This window comes from Micromys minutus (genome assembly GCF_963924665.1).
Source record: "Micromys minutus genome assembly, chromosome: 9".
Classification (NCBI taxonomy): Eukaryota; Metazoa; Chordata; class Mammalia; order Rodentia; family Muridae; genus Micromys; species Micromys minutus.
The window spans coordinates 35,965,182-35,984,312 of record NC_137978.1 but is presented as its reverse complement, the minus strand read 5'-3'; the positions used below and the strand labels follow the sequence as shown (position 1 = coordinate 35,984,312).

Below are 19,131 nucleotides of genomic sequence, written 5' to 3'. Positions count from 1 at the left end.
GGGGGCGACCATGATGGCTACCTCCATAGGAAGCCAGCTGATCTAAGAGGAGAGTCCAAAGATGAACGGAGAACCCCAAGAGTTACTGAGGAAGCACGGGAGAAGGATCTATGAAGAACAGGTTCAGACGGGTAGAGCCTTCAGATCCAACAAAGGGTGTAGCATCCCTTAGGGAGAAGCCAGGGCAGGACAAGCCTCAGATCCTGCTGTAGCTGAGAAAATCTCTGCCGGACAAGAGTTCTGTCACAATCATAACCTGTAGCAGAGCCCAGGAGCAGGAAGACCTCTTCTTGTTCTGGTGTACCCTGAACTGCGGCTCGCAGTGTTTCACCCCTGTGTGGTTCTCTGTACCATAGAGATTTTTTTTCCCAAGATTTTATTTACTTATTATACATAAGTACACTGTAGCTGTCTTCAGACACACCAGAAGAAGGCTGATTGTGAGCCACCATGTGGTTGCTGGGAATTGAACTCAGGACCTCTGGAAGAGCAGTCTGTGCTCTTAACCACTGAGCCATCTCTCCAGCCCCACAGAGTTTTTGACATGGGAGAAGACCCTTGGTGATACCTGCCTGATCTGCCTCCCTCTGTAACCAGAATCTGTCTTACTGTAAAAGATGCTCAGGAGCCATTGCAGTCTCCATGATACTCAGCAGTGAGCCGCAGGAGTTTGATTTGAGTAGACAGATGTGTGTGTTAATCATCCTTTACACCATGACGAAATCCGGAGTTCCTTTTCTTCTCATCAGAACTTGAAATAGATACATACTGATCAAGTTACAAAATACACTTCACCCACATGCTGGCACATGTTTATAATGATCATTGCAAATAAATGTCCTTTTAGAGCAATTAACATATATAGTCCATAATCTCACAGATATTACTCATTATATAAAGAATAGTACAGGCTGTGTAGAGAGGAGGGAGGGAGGGTCTCTCTAACCCAGGCTGACCTGGAGTTTACTAGGTAGGCCAGGTTAGCCTTGAGTTAGCCTCCTGCCTCTGTTTCCTGGGTGCTAGGACTATATATGTTCAACACAGAAGGCCTATTAAAACTAAGAAACAATATCAGTGAATAGTGGCTGATGTGAGTTACAGACTTTTAAAGGTAGTTCCTGAAGAAGGGTGATAACTGAAAATGGATATTTTTCCCCCTTCAAAGATCTTTCACAAAGAAAAGGCTGGTACTGCCTAGACTGAGGTTGGCAGCCAGGTGATGAGCAGTTAATAACTATTAACCCAGGGTCCCTCCCACCAGAGGAACAGAGTCAATGCGTGCTGTGGTCAGCAGGTCAGCGAAGCTGTTTCCCGGGAGCTTGTTTCTCAACCTTGATCCGGGCCCCGTCTCATACAGGTGGAAGCTGGTATTTGGGAATCCACCTTGTTGTCGTGACTATTGACAATTTCCCACAAATCATGGAAGTTTCTTTGTCTTGTCCATTATGTCTCTGTTTGTTTGTTTGTTTGTCTGTGACAAGGTCTCTCTCTGTAGCCTAAACTGGCCCCAGATTTGCTACCCTTCTGCCCTGATCTCTAAAAAGCTGGGATGCACTACCACGATCCTAACAGAAATCCCGAAAGTCAGGAATTGTTCACCTGGCTCAGGAAACCAAGGCTACAAACACGTAACAGTAAAAGCCATAGATGGCGTCATGGCTCAGCCTGATAACAGAGCCCTGAATCTCCCAAACCCTGTTGCTGTGGTTTTGCTACATACAGGCAAAGTTCCTGCTCCCTTTCCACACCAATCCCAGAAGCCTTCACTTCTGGGTGCCCTATAGCAGCCTTTTCCTGAAGAATTTCTCTGAAAATAAAAACATTCTTTGTGGGTTTTTTTTTTTTTTTTTTTTTTTTGAAGATTTGTTTATTTGTTTTATGAGTACACGGTAGCTGTCTTCATGTACACCAGAAGAGGGCACCAGATCCTATTAAAAATATTTGTGAGCCACCATGTGGTTGCTGGGAATTGAACTTAGGTCCTGTGGAAGAACAGTCAGTGAATGTTCTTAACCACTGGGCGGGCCATCTCTCTAGCCCATTCTTTTGTTCTCAAAGGAAAAATAATCGAGAAAATTTCTTCTTTTTATCAGACACCTAGACACGTGCTACTGGTCAGTGCTGTCTGGCTCATCAATAAGTAGGCTACTCTACATGTTCTCAGATAAAATGCTTTAAAAAAGGATATGAAAAAAAAAAAGAGCGAGATGGCTCGGTAGGTAACGACACTTGGCACCAAGCCAAAGACCTGGTTTGATCCTCAGGACTCACTGGGTAGAAGGAGAGAACCAGTTCCCACCAGTTCCCCTCTGATCTCCACACATAGTGGCGTGCACAAACTAAACTCCTAGATACAAAATAGAAGCGTGATATTTTCTTTTGGAAAAGGAGAAATGTGAGCTGTTTGTCAAGGATAACAGTAGCCATGGTGTTTTCAAGTGTTCATCAAGCTCCATGATGTGTGCAGAGCTCTCCCAGCAGCAGCTCCCGTGATCACTGGGGCAGACTTCCTCAAAGCATTTCCACTGCAGAGAGAGCGTTCGGGGGTTTGCGCAAAGTGGGAGTTGGCCACGCATTGATGCAGACTTACCAGGCCCTAGAGTTCACAACCACAGCTCCAACTCTGGTAAAGACTTAAGAGATTTATATAGGGAACTTATAGAGAGACCTATAGAAGTCATAGCATGCCCAGTGATGAGTACAGAAACTGCTCCCTATAGGTGACTGGGCTGTCTCATCCTCTATGATGCCCTCAGCCATCTGTGACTGGGAGAGGTGACATCAGCAAAACTGACTGCCAGTCTGTGCCCAGGAGGCACAGTTAAGTTCAGAGCGTTAGGTGAGCCCCGCCTTCCAGACAGAACTCCGACAGAGCCACGTTCTGAGCTGTTTAACTGTTTCTCAAAGTCCTTGGCAGCTGGCCCTTGTGACGGAGGTGACCTGCAACAAGCCCATTGGCTTTCCTCTTCAATCGCTGCTGACTGACAGGTGAGGTGAGCTCCCTTCAGCCACCAGGAGGCTCTGCGGCCCAACCTTCCCCACATCATGCACACCCAATTCCAGCTTCAAACTTTCAAGTATGCAAATTGCCCAGATGCATAACTGTATCCAGTGTGCCATAAGTTATGATAACTTTTAACACATATTTAAAGAATGTATTAAAATGCTTTCAAATATATTATCTTTCAAATATATCTATAACTGTTGAAACAGTTTGCTATAAAGTATAAATTTCAATTTTTTCAGTTTTCTAATATACTATTTGAAAGAGCTATCTTAAACATTTTTTAAAAAATGTATCTTAAAAATAGCCATTTGTGACGACACACATCTTTAATCCTGCTATTTAGGAATCAGAGACAGCAGATCTCTGTGAGTTCAAAGCCACCTTGGTCTGTACGGTGAGCTCAGACAACCAAAGGTAGAAGATACATGGTGAGACTGTCTCAAACGAAAGTTAAAATGTATGACTTTTTTATGTGTAGGCTTTTAGATTTTTGGGTTTGTTGTTGTTTAAAGACAGGGTTTCTCTGTGTAGCCCTGGCTATCCTGGAACTCATTTGTAGACCAGGCTGGTTTCCCACTCAGAGATCCACCTGCCTCTGCCTCCAGAGTGGTGGGAGTGTGCTCATGCCCAGCCATATTTTTTTTAATTGTATCATTTTTTCCTCCCAAAGCCTCCCATGTACATTCCTCCACCATGCTTTCTTTCATATTCATGGCCTCTTTTTAAATTGTTCTTATGTAAATATATATATTTACACGGATGGATGGATGGACAGACGGACAGATAACTACAACCTGCTAAGTCTGTATAATGTTACTGGCATATGTGTATCTTCGGGGCTGCCTACTTGGTTTTTGATGACCAGTGGTGGCTCTTCCTTGGGAGACTGTTTCTTGCTCCCAGCATTCCTAGTTGCCTCTGGTTCTTTCTCTAGGGTTGAAGCCTCTTTGCCCCCATCCACATTAGCATGTTTATTGATGGTGATCTTGTGCAGGATGATGCTCTTATAGTATGAAAATACAAGGGAAATGTAGGCTGTCCTTAGTTTTAAAAGTTGAGGTTGTCTGTCTCTCATGCTTTATATTAAAGTGTGGCTGAGGAACTCAAGTGTTGGATGCATTGGACTGTCTTGAGTAGATGTACAAAAGTGTTCACTAGGACAAATGCTGGTAGTGGCAAGGGAGAAGATGCTTTGAGGAAAAAAACAAATCCTTCCCTATCCCTGGACCATGCTATAAATTGACACAACTCTCAACACTTTGTTCAACTGCTGTCAGGAGGAATGCTAACCAACCCTTGAGTCTTTGCCTCTCACCTCCTTCCTACCTCATCAATTTGAGATCGCTATTCCTGTTTTCTGGACCGTGAACATGAGGACTATAAATAGTAACTCAGTTTATGCAACAGGATCCTGTAGCTTTTTTTTTCTAATATTTTCCCCCTGTGGCTCACTGCCAAATAGCAAACACCTAAACCCATAATAAGTCAACCCATAATTGAAGTGAACTGTAAGAGAGAACAGTTGGCCTAACCTGAGAAAGAAGGCAAAACTTGTTGGGAGACATTCCTTGAGGTTTGCCTCAGAAGACTGAGAAATGCATCTTGGGGCTCAGCAGCCCTTACTCCTCTTGCAGAAGACCCAGGTTCGATTCCCAGCACTCACAGAGCAGTTCACAACCATCTGTAATTCAGGCTCCAGGCGATCTATGCCCTGTTCTGCCCACCAGGGCACTGCATCCATGAGGTGCATTGACTTAAAGGCAAACACTCATACACATAAAGCAAGAGTCTTTGAAAAGAGTCATGGACTATTTGGTGGTAACAAGATGGACCAGTGAGTAAAGGTGCTTGTCCTACAAGCTTGGAAACCTAAATTCAGTCTCTGGAACCGCATATAAGGAGAGGGAGCAAAAAGACTCCATAGATGTTGTCCTCTGTCCTCTACATATGCACCATCACAAGTGTGCCCACATATACCTTGTGTGTGCACACACACACAGAGAGAGAGAGAGCAGTCATTTTTAGAATTAATTTAGCCAAGCATAGCTTATTTTAAAGATATTTAGTAGCACTGGTGTGTATTTTAACTGGTGACTTATGTGGATTGAGATTCCATCTTAGAGCCCGAGTTACCACTAGCCTAGGAAGACTGAGGAGACACCAATGAAAGACCAAGAGATGACTAAAGTGCAAGATTTTAATGAGGTAAGAAATGAAAATAAAAGATGATATTTTGCTTTGAAACAGGTTCCAGCCAGCCAGGCTACCCTTGAACAAGTAATCCTCCTGCTTCTGCCTCCCACATCCGGCTTGAAAAGATAATTCTTCAGCTATATGCCCTAAGACATGTGAGACAAACCTCATAAGAATGCTCAAAACCCTGAACACGGGCATAGGGAGAAAGCACACCTCTGGGGAATGGCCCTTCTCCAGCTCACTGTAATGAGAAGTTTGCAGAAAGCTTCCCTGGAGAAGTCAGCGAGGCTTGTGTAAACCATAGGGATGTCTAAGCTTATCACTTCATTTAGAAGGGTTTAGAACAATATGGAATGTTGTCTCTAAGCAGCATCTGTATATGTCCAGGCACCACTGCCCCCTGGTTTTCATCTAGGGAAACTGAGGCTAAGAATGATGCCACAGCCAGCTCTTCTACCACTGGTGATAAAACACGGGCAGCATGGCTCTACCCTACCAGGTGTCTTCACCCTTGGTAGCCATCCCACTCCATGGAACATTTCAAGGGGATTCTTCTGTGCTCACTAAGGCACACAATGATCTTAGATGGGTTCCCTAGTAGGTTTCATTCCACAACATAAAGTGCACCTGGATGTGGCTGCCCAGAGTAGATATTTCAAGCAAGCACTTGTCTTAGTTAAGGTTTTACTACTGGGAACAGACACTATGACCAAGGCGACTCTTACAAGGACAGCATTTAGCTGGGGCTGGATTACAGGTTCAGAGTTTCAGTCCATTATCAAGATGGGAGCGTGGCAGCATCCAGGCAGAAATGGTGCAGGAGAAGCTGAGAGCTCTACATGTTCATCTGGAGGCCACTAGGAGAAGGCTGGCTTCCAGGCAACTAAGATGAGGGTCTTAACGCCCACACCCATTGTGACACACCCACTCCAACAGGTCCATGCCTCCTAATAGTGCCACCCCCTGGGCCAGGCTTATTCAAGCCACCACAGCACTTGTAAGGGAGATATGGACATGAAATTTGGCAAAAACTGTGACCTTGGGAAATGACGTAATATCTAAGAATCACCTCTCCCATTGAGGGAAAAATGTGATGAAGTCACACCCCTTAGTGGTCCTTCAGAAACAATGTGAGCTAGTTCATGCAAAGTCTTCACCATAGTGTCTGAGACAGGACAGACCCTCAGGAAATGTCAACAGTTACCACCCTAAGTATCATCAGCATTTCATTTGGGAAGATCTCATCAATGCCTTACATCTGGGGTCTGGGAAGGTGGCTTAGAGCAGCGGTTCTCAACCTTCCTGATGCTGCAACCCTTGAATACAGTTCCTCGTGTTGTAGTGACCCCACAACCATAAAATTTTTTTTGTTGCTGCTTCATAAGTGTAATTTTGCTACTGTTATGAATTGTCATGTGAATATCTGATATGCAGGGTGGTCCCAGGTGACCCCTGTGAGTCGTTCAAGCCCTGAAGGGGTCTGTCAACCCACACACAGGTCCAGAACTAATTCCTAAAAATTTGAGGGAGAAAACTAACTCCTACAAATTGTCCTCTGACCGCTACACACACACACACACAGAGTGATGAGGTGTTCTTCCTCCCAGTAAGTAAATAATGCAATTTAAATATATTCAGTGCACGATTAGCAAGTTGTCACAAGCACATAGTATGCCTGCCATTGTGGCTATGCTCTAGGCAGGACAAGGCTCACTATGTGTGGCAGTTACATCTACCAACCTGGGGGGGGGCAGTAATTGTGCCCTGGGAACTAGTTTCCTAACTTTCCATATGCCACAGAACTCTATCATTAAGTTAAGCTAAAGGTTATTGTTATTAACTTTCACAGCTAGCAGTGCCTATTGTATGATATTTCACAAGGTGAATCATGGGAAATGCTTTTTACAGATATTAAAAATGGGTCAAGAAAATATTAAAGTATTGGAGAGTGACTTGTCAGAAGAGAGGGAGAAGAGGCAGCAGCTGGCAGCCGCTTTCATGGCTATTCAGAAGTCCTTGCAAGTGGACATCGAGGTATCATTCCCGGGTGCTGGGTCTTCCTGATTTTCCAACTCAGGGGTCTGACATGATCATTTGTTTCATTTTGAGACACATTGTGGCCTTGGGGTGATGGCTCAGTGGGTAAGACCGCTTGCTATGCAAATATAAGGCTAAGATGGAGTGCCCAGTATCACATAAGAAGTTAGGTGTGACTCTGAAACTTGGAGGACTGAGACAGGTGAATCCTGTCTCATTTAAAGAGTATACATTTGGCTACATGAGTTCAAACTCTCTCATGCATAAGTTCTGCCCAGCCCTACTTTCAGAAGTAGCTAGGAACACCATAGATTACAGCTACACCACACAGTCCCACAGTGTTCTACTGTGAGATACAGTTTCGAATGTATTCTCATGGGATACATGTGTGTGATCGGGGAGGTACTTTGTTGCCATAGCGCAGATGTTGAGGCCAGCCAACAACTGGAGCTGGTTCTGTCCATTCACCTTGACACAGATTCCAGGGACCAAACTTAGGTCATCAGGCTTGCATGGCAAGCTCAAACATCCACAGAGCCATCTTACCAGCCGTGCATTTTTCAGGCAGTATTTAATGCAGGTACTGATGAAGATTCTGTGTGTATCCAAGCTTTCCTTGAAATAGGAATGACTGTAGACGCCCAGTCTTTCCAGCTGAAAAAGTAATTTTGGTTAGTGAATTAGAAGAATTTGGTTAACATTTAAAATTGAACAATTTGTTAGGACCATTTCAAGAATCCTTTTTAGAAATTTTATTCCTCTGCAGGAAAATAGACTTGATTTATTCAACAAAATAACTTTGTTTCTTTTTTTTTTTAAAAAAAATCTAAATTTTGTTGTTTTACATTTTAATTTTTATGTAAAGCAATTTTTAAATTAAAAAAATGATCACAAAAAAATCTTCATCTCTTAAACAGGAATTCCAAAAATCAAAGTCAGAACTCTTGTGCCTTTATAAGGAAATCCAGAGTCTTCCAAGGGTTGAGGGCAGAGAGCAGTTTTTAGTAGCATATAACCTGCTACAAAGAGAGAATTCTGAATTAGAAGCCAAGGTGAGATTGAATTATTAATTGTTTGATTGTTCAATATTTAACATGCCTTGTATGTAGATAGAATAAAAGGAAACTTTTAAGTAGCAGATTTAGAAACCAGAGTTTTCACTAGCATCTAATGAAGTGACGTATAACATGGTTAGTGGTCAGGGCAACATCCCCCCTGCAACCAGCACTTGGCCTTCAGGATCCTCCTGTCGATGTCTGACCTTAAATCAGCTTCCTACCTACTGAGTTTCCAGAGCATGGGTTACAGAATATAGGGAGGGAACCGTCCAGAATACAGGGAGATGTGCGGGGCCTTGGTCTGTGGGACCTTGTTAGTGAGTGTCAGCACGCTGAACAGTCAGTCTACTTAGCAAAATCAGGGGAAGAGGGGAGGAGGGGGGAGCAGGGAGGGGTTAATGATGGAGATGAAGAGGAAGAGGAGAATAACAACTCAGAACATTCGAGTTCCAGATACACTACTGCGTTTTAAGCCCTTGAATCTGCCTGCAGCAGTTGTCTGTCTGTCTGTCTGTCGGGTTGTTGAAGAAGCACTTCTTAGTTTGGCAGCTTTGACAGAATGTCATAGATTGGGTAGTTTAAATGACAAGCATTTGTTGCTCACATGTTTGCAGGTTGGAAAGGTCAAGGTCAAGGTGCCAGTAGATCCCATGTTTGGTGAAAGCCGATTTCTGGTTTGCAAATGGCCATCTTCTCTTGGTTCTCTCTTCATCTTCCTCCTCCTCCTCCTCAATTTTTGTATGAATGCACATGATATATCTGTGCATAAGAATTTTCATGTATGTGAAAAGTGGACACACTTCTGGTACAGCATGTGTCAGGGTCAACCTCTGTTGGCTTGTTAGTGTTATTTTTTGCTACTGACTAGGCTAGGCTAGCTGGACTGCAAGCTTTTCCTATCTTTCTATCTCTGCCTCCCTTCTCATTATAGGAGCCCTGGAACCACACACACACACAAACACACATATACACACACATGCACATACACACATGCATACACACACATACACACACACACACATGCGCACACACATGCATACACACACACACACACACACACACACACACACACACCTCCACCCTCCACCTACCCTCATCACCACCCCATTTCCCTATGGCCTCTGGCTTTACATGGGCTCTGAAGGATCAAAACTCAGGTCCTATATTTTTTATTCAAATGCTTTAGCTGTTTCTTAAGGTCCCCTCCTGAGACTGCTTCATGGAGGGCAAGGATTTCTTTTTTTCAGTTTTGGGATTTTGAAAGAATCACAACCTGTTTCTTTGGAAAGAAAGTTTGGGTTTGTCTGGTGTGTCCCCTTTGTTCCTGACAGGAGTCCTATTGAAATGGCATCTTTTCTTCTTGACACATTTTCTTGGGAGACTTAAACTATGGTATCACTGCTTAGTGGTGTTAGTCTTGGTTTGGCTGAGGGGCTCTCTGTTGTGTCTCTCTACTGTAAAAGGTAATCGTTTCCCTTCACGACGATAACCATGTCTCATGGGTGGCTTCTCTGGAATGCTGCATTCCTATCTGTCAAGATATTGTTCATGGTTGGGCTCTCTTCTGAGTCTCTGCATCTTGACCAGCCCAGCAAGCTTCTCTTCAGAACACGAGGTGCTCTAGACTTGAAGGCACCACCTGCCCAGCAGAAGGTGGACTCTGCTGTATGGATTTGCCAAGGCTGCTTATTTTGAAGATGTTTTATTTGGGCCACATCTAGAGTTGCCACAGAAACTTGTAGCAGAAACAGGTGTGATCTCATAGGCCATCAATTTATACAAAGAGCCCAGGGGCCCCAGAGGACTGAACTACCACCAAGTTACGTAGAGCTTTCCAGCCTTTGGGTTGTGTATCCAGGATTAGACTGAACTGTTCTAAAACCAAGCTCAAGCTGTCCCTTTCCCACACCTGGCATGTTCTAGAAGGGCCAATGGGCATAACTTTCTTCATGATAAACTGCAAATCTTTGGGGTTGGAGAATGGCTCCCAGATTAAGACTACCCGTGCTCCTGCAGAGGACCCTGGTTCAGATCTCAGCCTTGCAGCTCACAGCTGCATGTAATTCCAGCTCCAGGGAATCTAACTTCCTTTTCTGGACTCCCCCAGTCAACTGCATGCACATGTGCATATATACACACATATACACATAATTTTAAAAAGATAAAGTCTAGCTGGGTGTGGTGGTATATTCATTTAATCCCAGCACTTGGAAGGCAGAGATAATCAGATCTCTGTGAGTTCGAGGTCTACAAAGTGAGTTCCAAGACAGCTAGGGTTGTTATACAGAGAAATCCTTTTGATTGATAGATACATACACATATACATACATAGATACATAGATAGATACAAACATACATAGATACACAGAGACATAGATAGATACAAAATAGATATATAGATACATAAGAGGTTTTTTTGTTGTTGTTATTGTTTTGGTTTTTTTTTTAAAGGAAAGCTTCCACCTGCTTAGAGACATTTCAACTTTGTTGGTTGTATTTGAGTCCAGAAGACCTGAAAAGTGCTTGGTGTTTGTGTTCCTATTGCTTCAGTTTGCTAGAGAATTCAATATAAGCTCTCTGGTCTGCTATTCTTTAGAAACTAGCATTGTGTAATGCTGGCATTTTTACGAAAACAATACAAATTTGTTTCTAAAACCATCTTTGAAGACCCTCCCCTATTGCCTGTCCCTCTTTTTCTTCAGCTCCCCTCCCTCCTCGAGCAACTTCAGTCCCTTGTGTCTTTTACCTCACGGTCTCCACCATTCAAATCTGCCACCCGCAGCCTCCCATCTCCCACCTCTAATGGGAAAGGACAGATAATGTGGAGAGTAGTTTATACGGCGTGCAGTAGTTTCTCTTGAGAGGAAAAGTCTTCGGAGACCAAAGGAATCTCTTCAAGTAAATTGAAACCAAGCTTTGGATTGATCCCACGGCCCATGGAATCACAGTTATTGTAGGGAGTCTCCGTGCAGACAAGCAGTTGTTTGTTCTAAGTCAGTCCTGTGATGGGAGCTATCCTCTATTCATAGAATGATTTTCCAGCCAAGTCTACTACTCCTGACAGCAGATATGCTTTGGTTCCATAATATATAAAAACAAGTAACCTTTAAGGATGGCAAATCTACAAAACCTTCTAAAAGCAAACAAACAAAAAAAGCGAATATTTTGCCTCATATTTTCCTGCATGCAACATATTTGCCTGGGACACTTATATGGTTCCTCATTGCCACTCTGACACAGAGCCTGACATTTGGGGGTTACTACAGTTACCAAGTGTCTTAGTTAGGGTTTTATTGCTATGAAGAGACGCCATGACCACATCAACTCTTATAAAGGAAAACAGTCTCAGAGGCTCAGTTCCTTATTGTCATGGCAGTAAGTGTGACACGGTGCTAGAGAAGGAGCTGATCCACAGGCAGCAGGAAGTCAGTGAGCTACTAGGCCTGGCTTGAGCTTCTGACACCTCAAAGCTCATCCCAGTGACACACTTACTCCAACAAGGCCACACCTCCTAGTAGTGCCATTCCCTCTGGGCCCATAGGGGCTATTTTTATTCAAACCACCACACCAAGGTACCTTTACAAGTTCAAGTGTTTTTAAAGAAACAGGGTCAGACTGGGGGAAAAAAGAACAGCTTCCCTTCTGTAATGTGCTTGTAGTATTCTATTATTTTCTCAAGACAATAATATTTTTCTCCTTTTATGAATCAATTAAGCTCAGTCAAAACTTGGGACAGGTGTGTGTGGTAATCATGTAAAATTTTAGCAATCACTGGAGTTTTGTTTCTTTGTTCCTGTTTAAAGGTAGAACTGAATTATAAATAACTCATAAATAAATTATAGATTAATTTAATAATTATAAATTATTAAAATCTGAGATGGCAGCATCAAAAGACCAGACTACCGGTTTGGTTGGTTGGTTGGCCGGCTGGCTAGTCGGTTGGTTTGTCGGTTAGTTAAATCATGGAGTTGCGTACTTATTTCTACTGTAAGCATGGGTTAAGTTATCTGACACCTGAAAAGCACTTAACTATTCTCAAGAATACAGCCTTCCTCTAGGCAGTAGCTTAGACAGCTTGAGGAAGTAGTTACACAATGGTGGTGGAGTCAGTGTACTTTTTCACAGTTGTGTATAAAAGTCTGCAAAATAGAGCATTTGCTTTTTCACTGAACTTCACAGGTCTTGAAGTTTTCACAAGAATTGGAACTGTTAAGACACTGCTCTCTAGGGGACAGAACTGCTAATTTGATGAGGAGTGAAAACGTCTGTGAAGACCTGGTGTCCAAAGGGCCACTTTTGGAAGTGGAGGCTGGGAGCCCCAGTGAGGACGGACAGGCACTCTGGTAATTTGAGAAAAATCTGAGCACAGGAACCAGAGGGTTTACTTGATTATCCCAAGAGTCGGACATTCATTTTCAAGAGATGTAATCAGCGGGAAAATTAGTTTTAAGCATCTCTAGAGTTTGTCTTTTTGTTTTAAGCAGTTGTGTGTTGAGTACATGGGAAGAGGACAGACGGTGGACTGGTCAGTGACTGTGGTGCCGCCTGCAGCATAGGACAGTGGGCTGACAGGGTGTAGCTCCTCCTGACACGCCATTAACATTCCATGTGAAGCTTCCCCTCTTGCCCTTGGAAGTTACCATGTGCTTTGAGTTGAAACGTAGGAAGCATGCAAAAGTAAAAATGGATTATAGTAACCCACGATCCTCCTCAGGGAGAGACACTCGCCCATCTCTCTTCTGGGCACACACAGCTGCAGGTAAATTGTTTCTGCATAATCAAGGTGATGCTCTAAGGAGTTTCTGCTTTGCTGATCTTATTCACATTATATCAGATCATTGAGTTTTCAGAGCATTATCCTTTTTTAATTATTTAATCTTGTTCCCTAACTCTGTGTTAACACCAAAGAAGTCTTGGGGGCTTTGAGCAAATGATCTGTTCTAATCTGGTACAAAAAGTTAATAGCAGCAAATTACTTTCTGTGGACAAAAGCATAAGGGTCATTGAGAAGGAAACAGTAGTTGCTCACGCTCTGTAGACACCAGCCTAAAGGACACCCTTGTCCATGAACTTCAGAGATTCAGTCTTGGTGTCACCAAATTTATTTCTGCATCAGTGTTCTGAGACAGACACTGCTTCACCAGTTTTGGCACCCCTTGGCTTATGCATTCTCTTAAAAATGTATTTTAACTTCAAAGTTACCTTTGAGTCCAAGATTCACAACCAGGGAATGGAGATATGTGGTGGGCAGGGCATCTTGGAGGGGTGGTGGGGTGATAGGTGGGGTGGGAAGGGCAATTTGGAGGGATGGTGGGGTGATAGGTGGGGTGGGAAGGGCAATTTGGAGGGATGGTGGGGTGATAGGTGGGGTGGGAAGGGCAATTTGGAGGGATGGTGGGGTGATAGGTGGGGTGGGAAGGGCAATTTGGAGGGATGGTGGGGTGATAGGTGGGGTGGGAAGGGCAATTTGGAGGGATGGTGAGGCGATAGGTGGGGTGGGAAGAGCAACTTGGAGGGGTGGTGGGGTGATAGGTGGGGTGGAAAGGGCAATTTGGAGGGATGGTGGGGTGATAGGTGGGGTGGGCAGGGCATCTTGGAGGGGTGGTGGGGTGATAGGTGGGGTGGGCAGGGCATCTTGGAGGGATGGTGGGGTGATAGGTGGGGTGGGAAGGGCAATTTGGAGGGATGGTGGGGTGATAGGTGGGGTGGGCAGGGCATCTTGGAGGGATGGTGGGGTGATAGGTGGGGTGGGAAGGGCAACTTGGAGGGGTGGTGGGGTGATAGGTGGGGTGGAAAGGACATTTTGAAAAGATGGGGGAGTGTCTCTGCCAGTGAACCCAAAAGCAAAAAACTGAGAGGCTGGGTCACCATGTTTACTTTTTCTGGAGGGATCAAGAAAAACTAACCCTAGAATACACCAGAGACAGTGTGATAGGTTTCAAGGGAAGTTGTTCTAGCATCTCCTTAGGTGGACATGGAAGGTAACAGGCAGGTCAGCTAATCCACCGTGAGCCACAGATTAAGAAACACTGGCCTAGAGCAAGAGGCAATGGGGAATGTGACAGTCAGTAAACTCTTCACAGAAAGGATTGACGTGTGTCTTTCCTCCATGTGTCTGCCACTTGTCTCTCCCCATCTCTAACGGCCCCACTTCAGTCAGATCTGGAACACAGTCACATTCAACACTAGCCATCTGTCCCCTGTGCAGGTGTTCCGGGCAGAGGTCGGCTTAACTTTGTAATCTCTGTGTTCTGATGGGAGAAGACAGTTTGACAGCACACTGCAGGCGCAATAGTCTCTCAAGGGGCAAACAGGGGCATGGGGAGACAGAGAGAGATGGGGGAGGGGAGGCAGAACGTGATGTTCAAGGAGCATATGTTTGTGTGGAGTAGTTTAGAATTACTCTAGGGAAGGGGAGCGGTGAGGAAGATGCAGGCAGGATCCTGAACATGCAGGTTCCAGGGATGCCTATGTCAGGGAGGTGTTTGTTTGCTTGCTGGTTTTGCCATATTGGGAGTTAGTCGTGGGACCTTTATAAGTTGAGCTGTGACCCCAACCCTAGTTAGGAGCTTACACAATAAAAAGCTCCTGTAGAGTTTAGCAGCCAGGGGAACACAATAGGTTCGTGCTTTAGGAAAATCACCTTGCCAGGTATGTGCAAAACATATTAAAAAAAAAAAAAAAAAAAAAAAAAAAAAAAAAAACAGGACTTAGGGATTAGTGATTATAACCAGGATGAAGAAGTTAGAGTAATCAGGAGCTGGAGTATGGGAAGAGGCTTAAAAATAATGTTAGAGGTGGCTGGGGAGATGGCTCACTCAGGCCAAGCAAGCATGAGGCCTGAGTTCAGAGCTCCAGCACCTGTCTATCTCTTCTGGTTGTGCATATGGAGATGGGAGGGTCCCCAGAACTATCGGGGTAGCCCATCTAGCTAAACTGGTAAGCTGTAGGTTCAGTGAGAGACCCCCGCCCCTTCTCAAAAAGTGAGATGGCTCAGGAGGTTAGGGTCCTTGCCACCAAGCCCAAGTTTAATCTCTAAGACATGATAGGATAAAACTGACTCCCATGGGCTGTCCCATGTCACACATGCCCAGTGTACACATATGTGCACACAAATTTAAATGTAATACCAACTTTAAATAAATAAAAGAACATGACTTCCAGCTTGATTGTTTCATTTGCTGATTAGGGGACCATGTTTCTTGCTATGACAAGATTCTTGAGGTTGAATTCTTCAAAAGTTTTTTTAGCTCATGGTTCAGGGGTTTCAGAAGCATGGCACCCATCTCTGCTGAGGGCCTTCCAGCAGAAGGAGCACATGCAAGAAGGGATTGTATTATACAGCAAGTCTGGAAGCCAGGGAGCAAGGAAGGAAAAGTCATGGCCTTTTTTTTTTTTTTTTTTTTCCTGTTTTTGTCCCTGAGTTTCAGGATGTGAGCATGTTTGTATGTGCCCGAATGTGGGTGTTTGTGTGCCGAATGTCAAGGCCCAAGGTTGACATCAGGAGTCATCCTGGGCTGCTCTTCACACTTGTTGGTTGAAGGATGTCTCAGTCAAACAAGCCTCACTGGTTTGCGCAGGGAATCCCCTTGGGGGAAACAACAAAACCACGTCCAAGTGGAAACAGTTTGTCTCTGTTGGCTGCTGTCCTAAATAAAATTACTTTGAGCTGCATTGCACGCTCAATGTTTTTTTCTTATGATTTGCTTTATTACAGTGGAGACATGTTACATTACAGCTCAATAGAACAACGCCTGCAGACCCACAAAGAGTACATTCGTGGCTTATAAATTTTCAGAATCTAAACATTTTTAGATGTTTTTAAGGTTCTAAATAATTATTTTTATGTATTTACGTGTTTTGTTTGCATGCATGCCTGTGCATCGCACGCATGCAGTATCTATGGAGACCAGAAGAGAAAGTCAAATCCCCTGGAACTGGAGTTATAGATGGTTCTAAGCTGCCAGCTAGGTACTGAACTCAGGTCCTTTGAAGACCAACCAGTGCTCTTAACTACTGAGTTATCTCTTCGGCCTCAGAGTCTAAACCTTTTTATAGCTCTTGATTTGTGTTCTTGACCATGAATAGCAACTATGACTGTAGAACATGCAGGGGCTCCAAGGGGCTCCAAACAAGCTTCAGATTGGGGGACTAGAAATACAAGTGGGACCAGGGTTCAGTGGTAGATTAGAGACAGAATGTTTACATTAGAGACAGCATGCAGAAGGGCCTGGGTTCAATCCCAGTGCTGCCAATTAAAAAAAAAAAAAAAGACACCAGAAGCAAAACCCCTCAGTGTGTGTGTGTGTGTGTGTGTGTGTGTGTGTACTGTTTGTGTGTACACTCTTCTGCACATTCGCTGGCAGCTGGAGGTACACTCCTCCTGTCTCTGTGACTTAAGTTCTCAAGGAGCCCCCTCTTCTCTGGCTTTTCAGCCCAGTCTGCTTGCTCTTTGCAAGCCTTTGGCTTCTGTCTGGGATGAACCCTTCATCCCCCAGCTCTTCTTCCTGTGTCTGAATTTCAGCGGCAAGGTTCCCACCCTGCTGCCCTGTGTCAGGATCTCAGTTCAAGCACATCTCCATTCTTACCCACACCCAATCACCCCAGTCCATCCTCTATCTCTCCACACATTTGCCCCAGTCAGAAATCCAGATGTCACCTTGTTCTTCCTCACCCTCCCACATCCGACAGGTGAGGGGTGTCAGGAAGACCAACTTGGAAGTCTTTCCAGACCCAGTCCTGGTTCCTGACCCTGAAACTTATTATGTGGGTAGAGACAACAGCCTCTCATCCAGTTTCCTTGTCATGTTTTTTATTTAAAAACACAAAATTTACTTAGTGGAGAGTGGAAGATGTGAGCATGCCACAGCATCCTTGTCAGAGGAGGTCAGAGGAGAACAAAGTAACCCATCCCTGAGTCCCAAGGACTGAACTCAGGTCATCAGGCTCGGCAGCAAGCACCTTCATCCACTGAGCCAAACCAACATCGTTAAACCATTGTGGGATACTTTGTTTGGCCATGATCTCATCTTCGACAAAATCTATGAACATTTTGTGTGTGTGTGTGTGTGTGTGTGTGTGTGTGTGTGTGTAGCCCATGGTAGCCCCTGTTGAGGTACCTCTTGCTTTTGAGTGGCATTTGGAAATCTTTATGGCCTGTATCTGTCCAGTGCAATACTAGAAGTCTAGAGAGGAGAAAAATCATTTAAACTGGTTATTGGGATGTACATAAAAATAAACGATGGGTCACCTCCCTGACTGAGTTGGGAAAAAGAACCATTGCTATAAAATGCAGAAGAGCAGCTCTGCTGCAGTACAGTCCAGGTCTGGGGACATCTCCTAGACTACAGTACAGTCCAGGTCTGGGGACCTCTCCTAGGGTATGGGATTTTTCTTCTACATTGTTCTGCCACAAGAACATTTGTTTGATAGTTTTTTGTCATTGTTATATTTGTACCAAGTTCTGAATTAGGAGAAAGTAACCAGGAGGAAATGCCAGAGGAGTCAGTGAAGGCGGCCACTTTCCCAAGAGAGAGGCAGGAGTCACAGCAGATGCGAGGCCATGAACAGCCATTGGCCGTGGAGCCCAAGAAAGTTGGGAGGCTTGAAGAGGCGGGCCTCCAGTCCCAGAGCTGTGCTGATAGTTCAGAGGACAGTAGCACCAAGGTAGGTGCTGCAGACACACGCTCTGGGTCCCGTCCTTCTGACTAGCCCTGGAGATAAGCACTGGTTTTTGGTTTGTTCTTGTTTTTTGTTTTTTTGTTTTTTGTTTTTAACCTTCTTAAAGTATGTTTCTTATACAACGTTACAGCTTGAGCAATAATAAAATTACAACCAAAGTCTGAACCTGCTGATTCACTTTATTATTGAAGGGTTGGTTTTTAATCATGGGGTGGGGCAGCACAACTCTGTGGAGTTGGTTCTTTCCTCCTGACTTCCTGTGTGGGTTTTGAGCATGGAAGCCCCCCCACCCGACACTGAGGTAAGCTCAGGGTGGGCTCAGAAAGAACACGACTGCCTCAGATGGGTGGGGGTGAAGGGATGGCAGGGTATCTGCCGCCCTTCCTGTTCTAGGGAGATCAGTGAACCAAGTGCCTGTGGGGAGTTGAAGGGAGAGGCCACCAGCCCCTTTTCGGTCTTAGTCTTACAGGACTCGGTTGTTCAGAGTAAGATTTTTCTGTAGACACCTTTCCACAAATTATTTTGAGATCGTTAGAAGACTATTGTACTTGCAAGTAAACCACCTTCAAAGGGCTGATAAAATGCACGGCGCTCTCCTGTTGTTCTAGAATTTGAGACGTAGAGGCGGGAGGATCAAGAGTGCCCTTTGTTAATGACACTGAGACCAGCCTGGGCTGTGACTCTGTCTCAGAAGTAAAAACAACAGTGTTGAGAAGTGGGGTTGAGAGTGTACTTCAGGGAAGGAAGGCTGGGGAGTTGGCGGAGCGGTTAAGAGTGAGCATCGCTCTTACAGAGAACCTGAACTTGAGCCCCAGAATCCACAACTGCTTGTAACTCAAAGGAGTTTAACATCTCTGGCTTCTGAGAGCAACACACACACACACACACACACACGGGTGGGGGGAGAGAACCCTTTCATTTATTGTGTATCAATTTATTTATTTTGAGACTGTTTCACTGTGCAGTTCTGGCTGGTCTGGAGCTCCCTCCAGGCCAGGCTGAATCGGAGATCTGCATGTCTCTCCAGAGTGCTAGGATTAAAGGCACGAGACGCCATAAGCAGCCAAAAACGTCGTCTTCTTCTTTCCTAATGTAAGCCAAAGACTGGAGATGTAAACTTGCCGTGGGTGGGATCCAGCATGGAAAGGAGGA

General features: G+C 44.6%; 2 protein-coding genes across 3 annotated transcripts in view; both read left to right on the top strand.

The window, feature by feature from the left end:
* The window catches only part of CCDC30 (coiled-coil domain containing 30), a gene marked incomplete at both ends in the record, with an annotated part of 74,565 nt that overhangs the window by 17,573 nt on the left and 37,861 nt on the right, over positions 1-19,131 (top strand). The gene's annotated exons all lie outside the window — the stretch shown is intronic.
* LOC308423940 (coiled-coil domain-containing protein 30-like) lies at positions 5,171-18,009 on the top strand (the record flags this gene model as incomplete). Its single annotated transcript, XM_080920763.1, has 5 exons — positions 5,171-5,212; positions 7,112-7,237; positions 8,158-8,292; positions 12,478-12,641; positions 17,760-18,009. The coding sequence occupies 5 exons, from the start codon at positions 5,171-5,173 to the stop codon at positions 18,007-18,009; spliced, it is 717 nt and encodes a 238-aa protein (XP_080776889.1).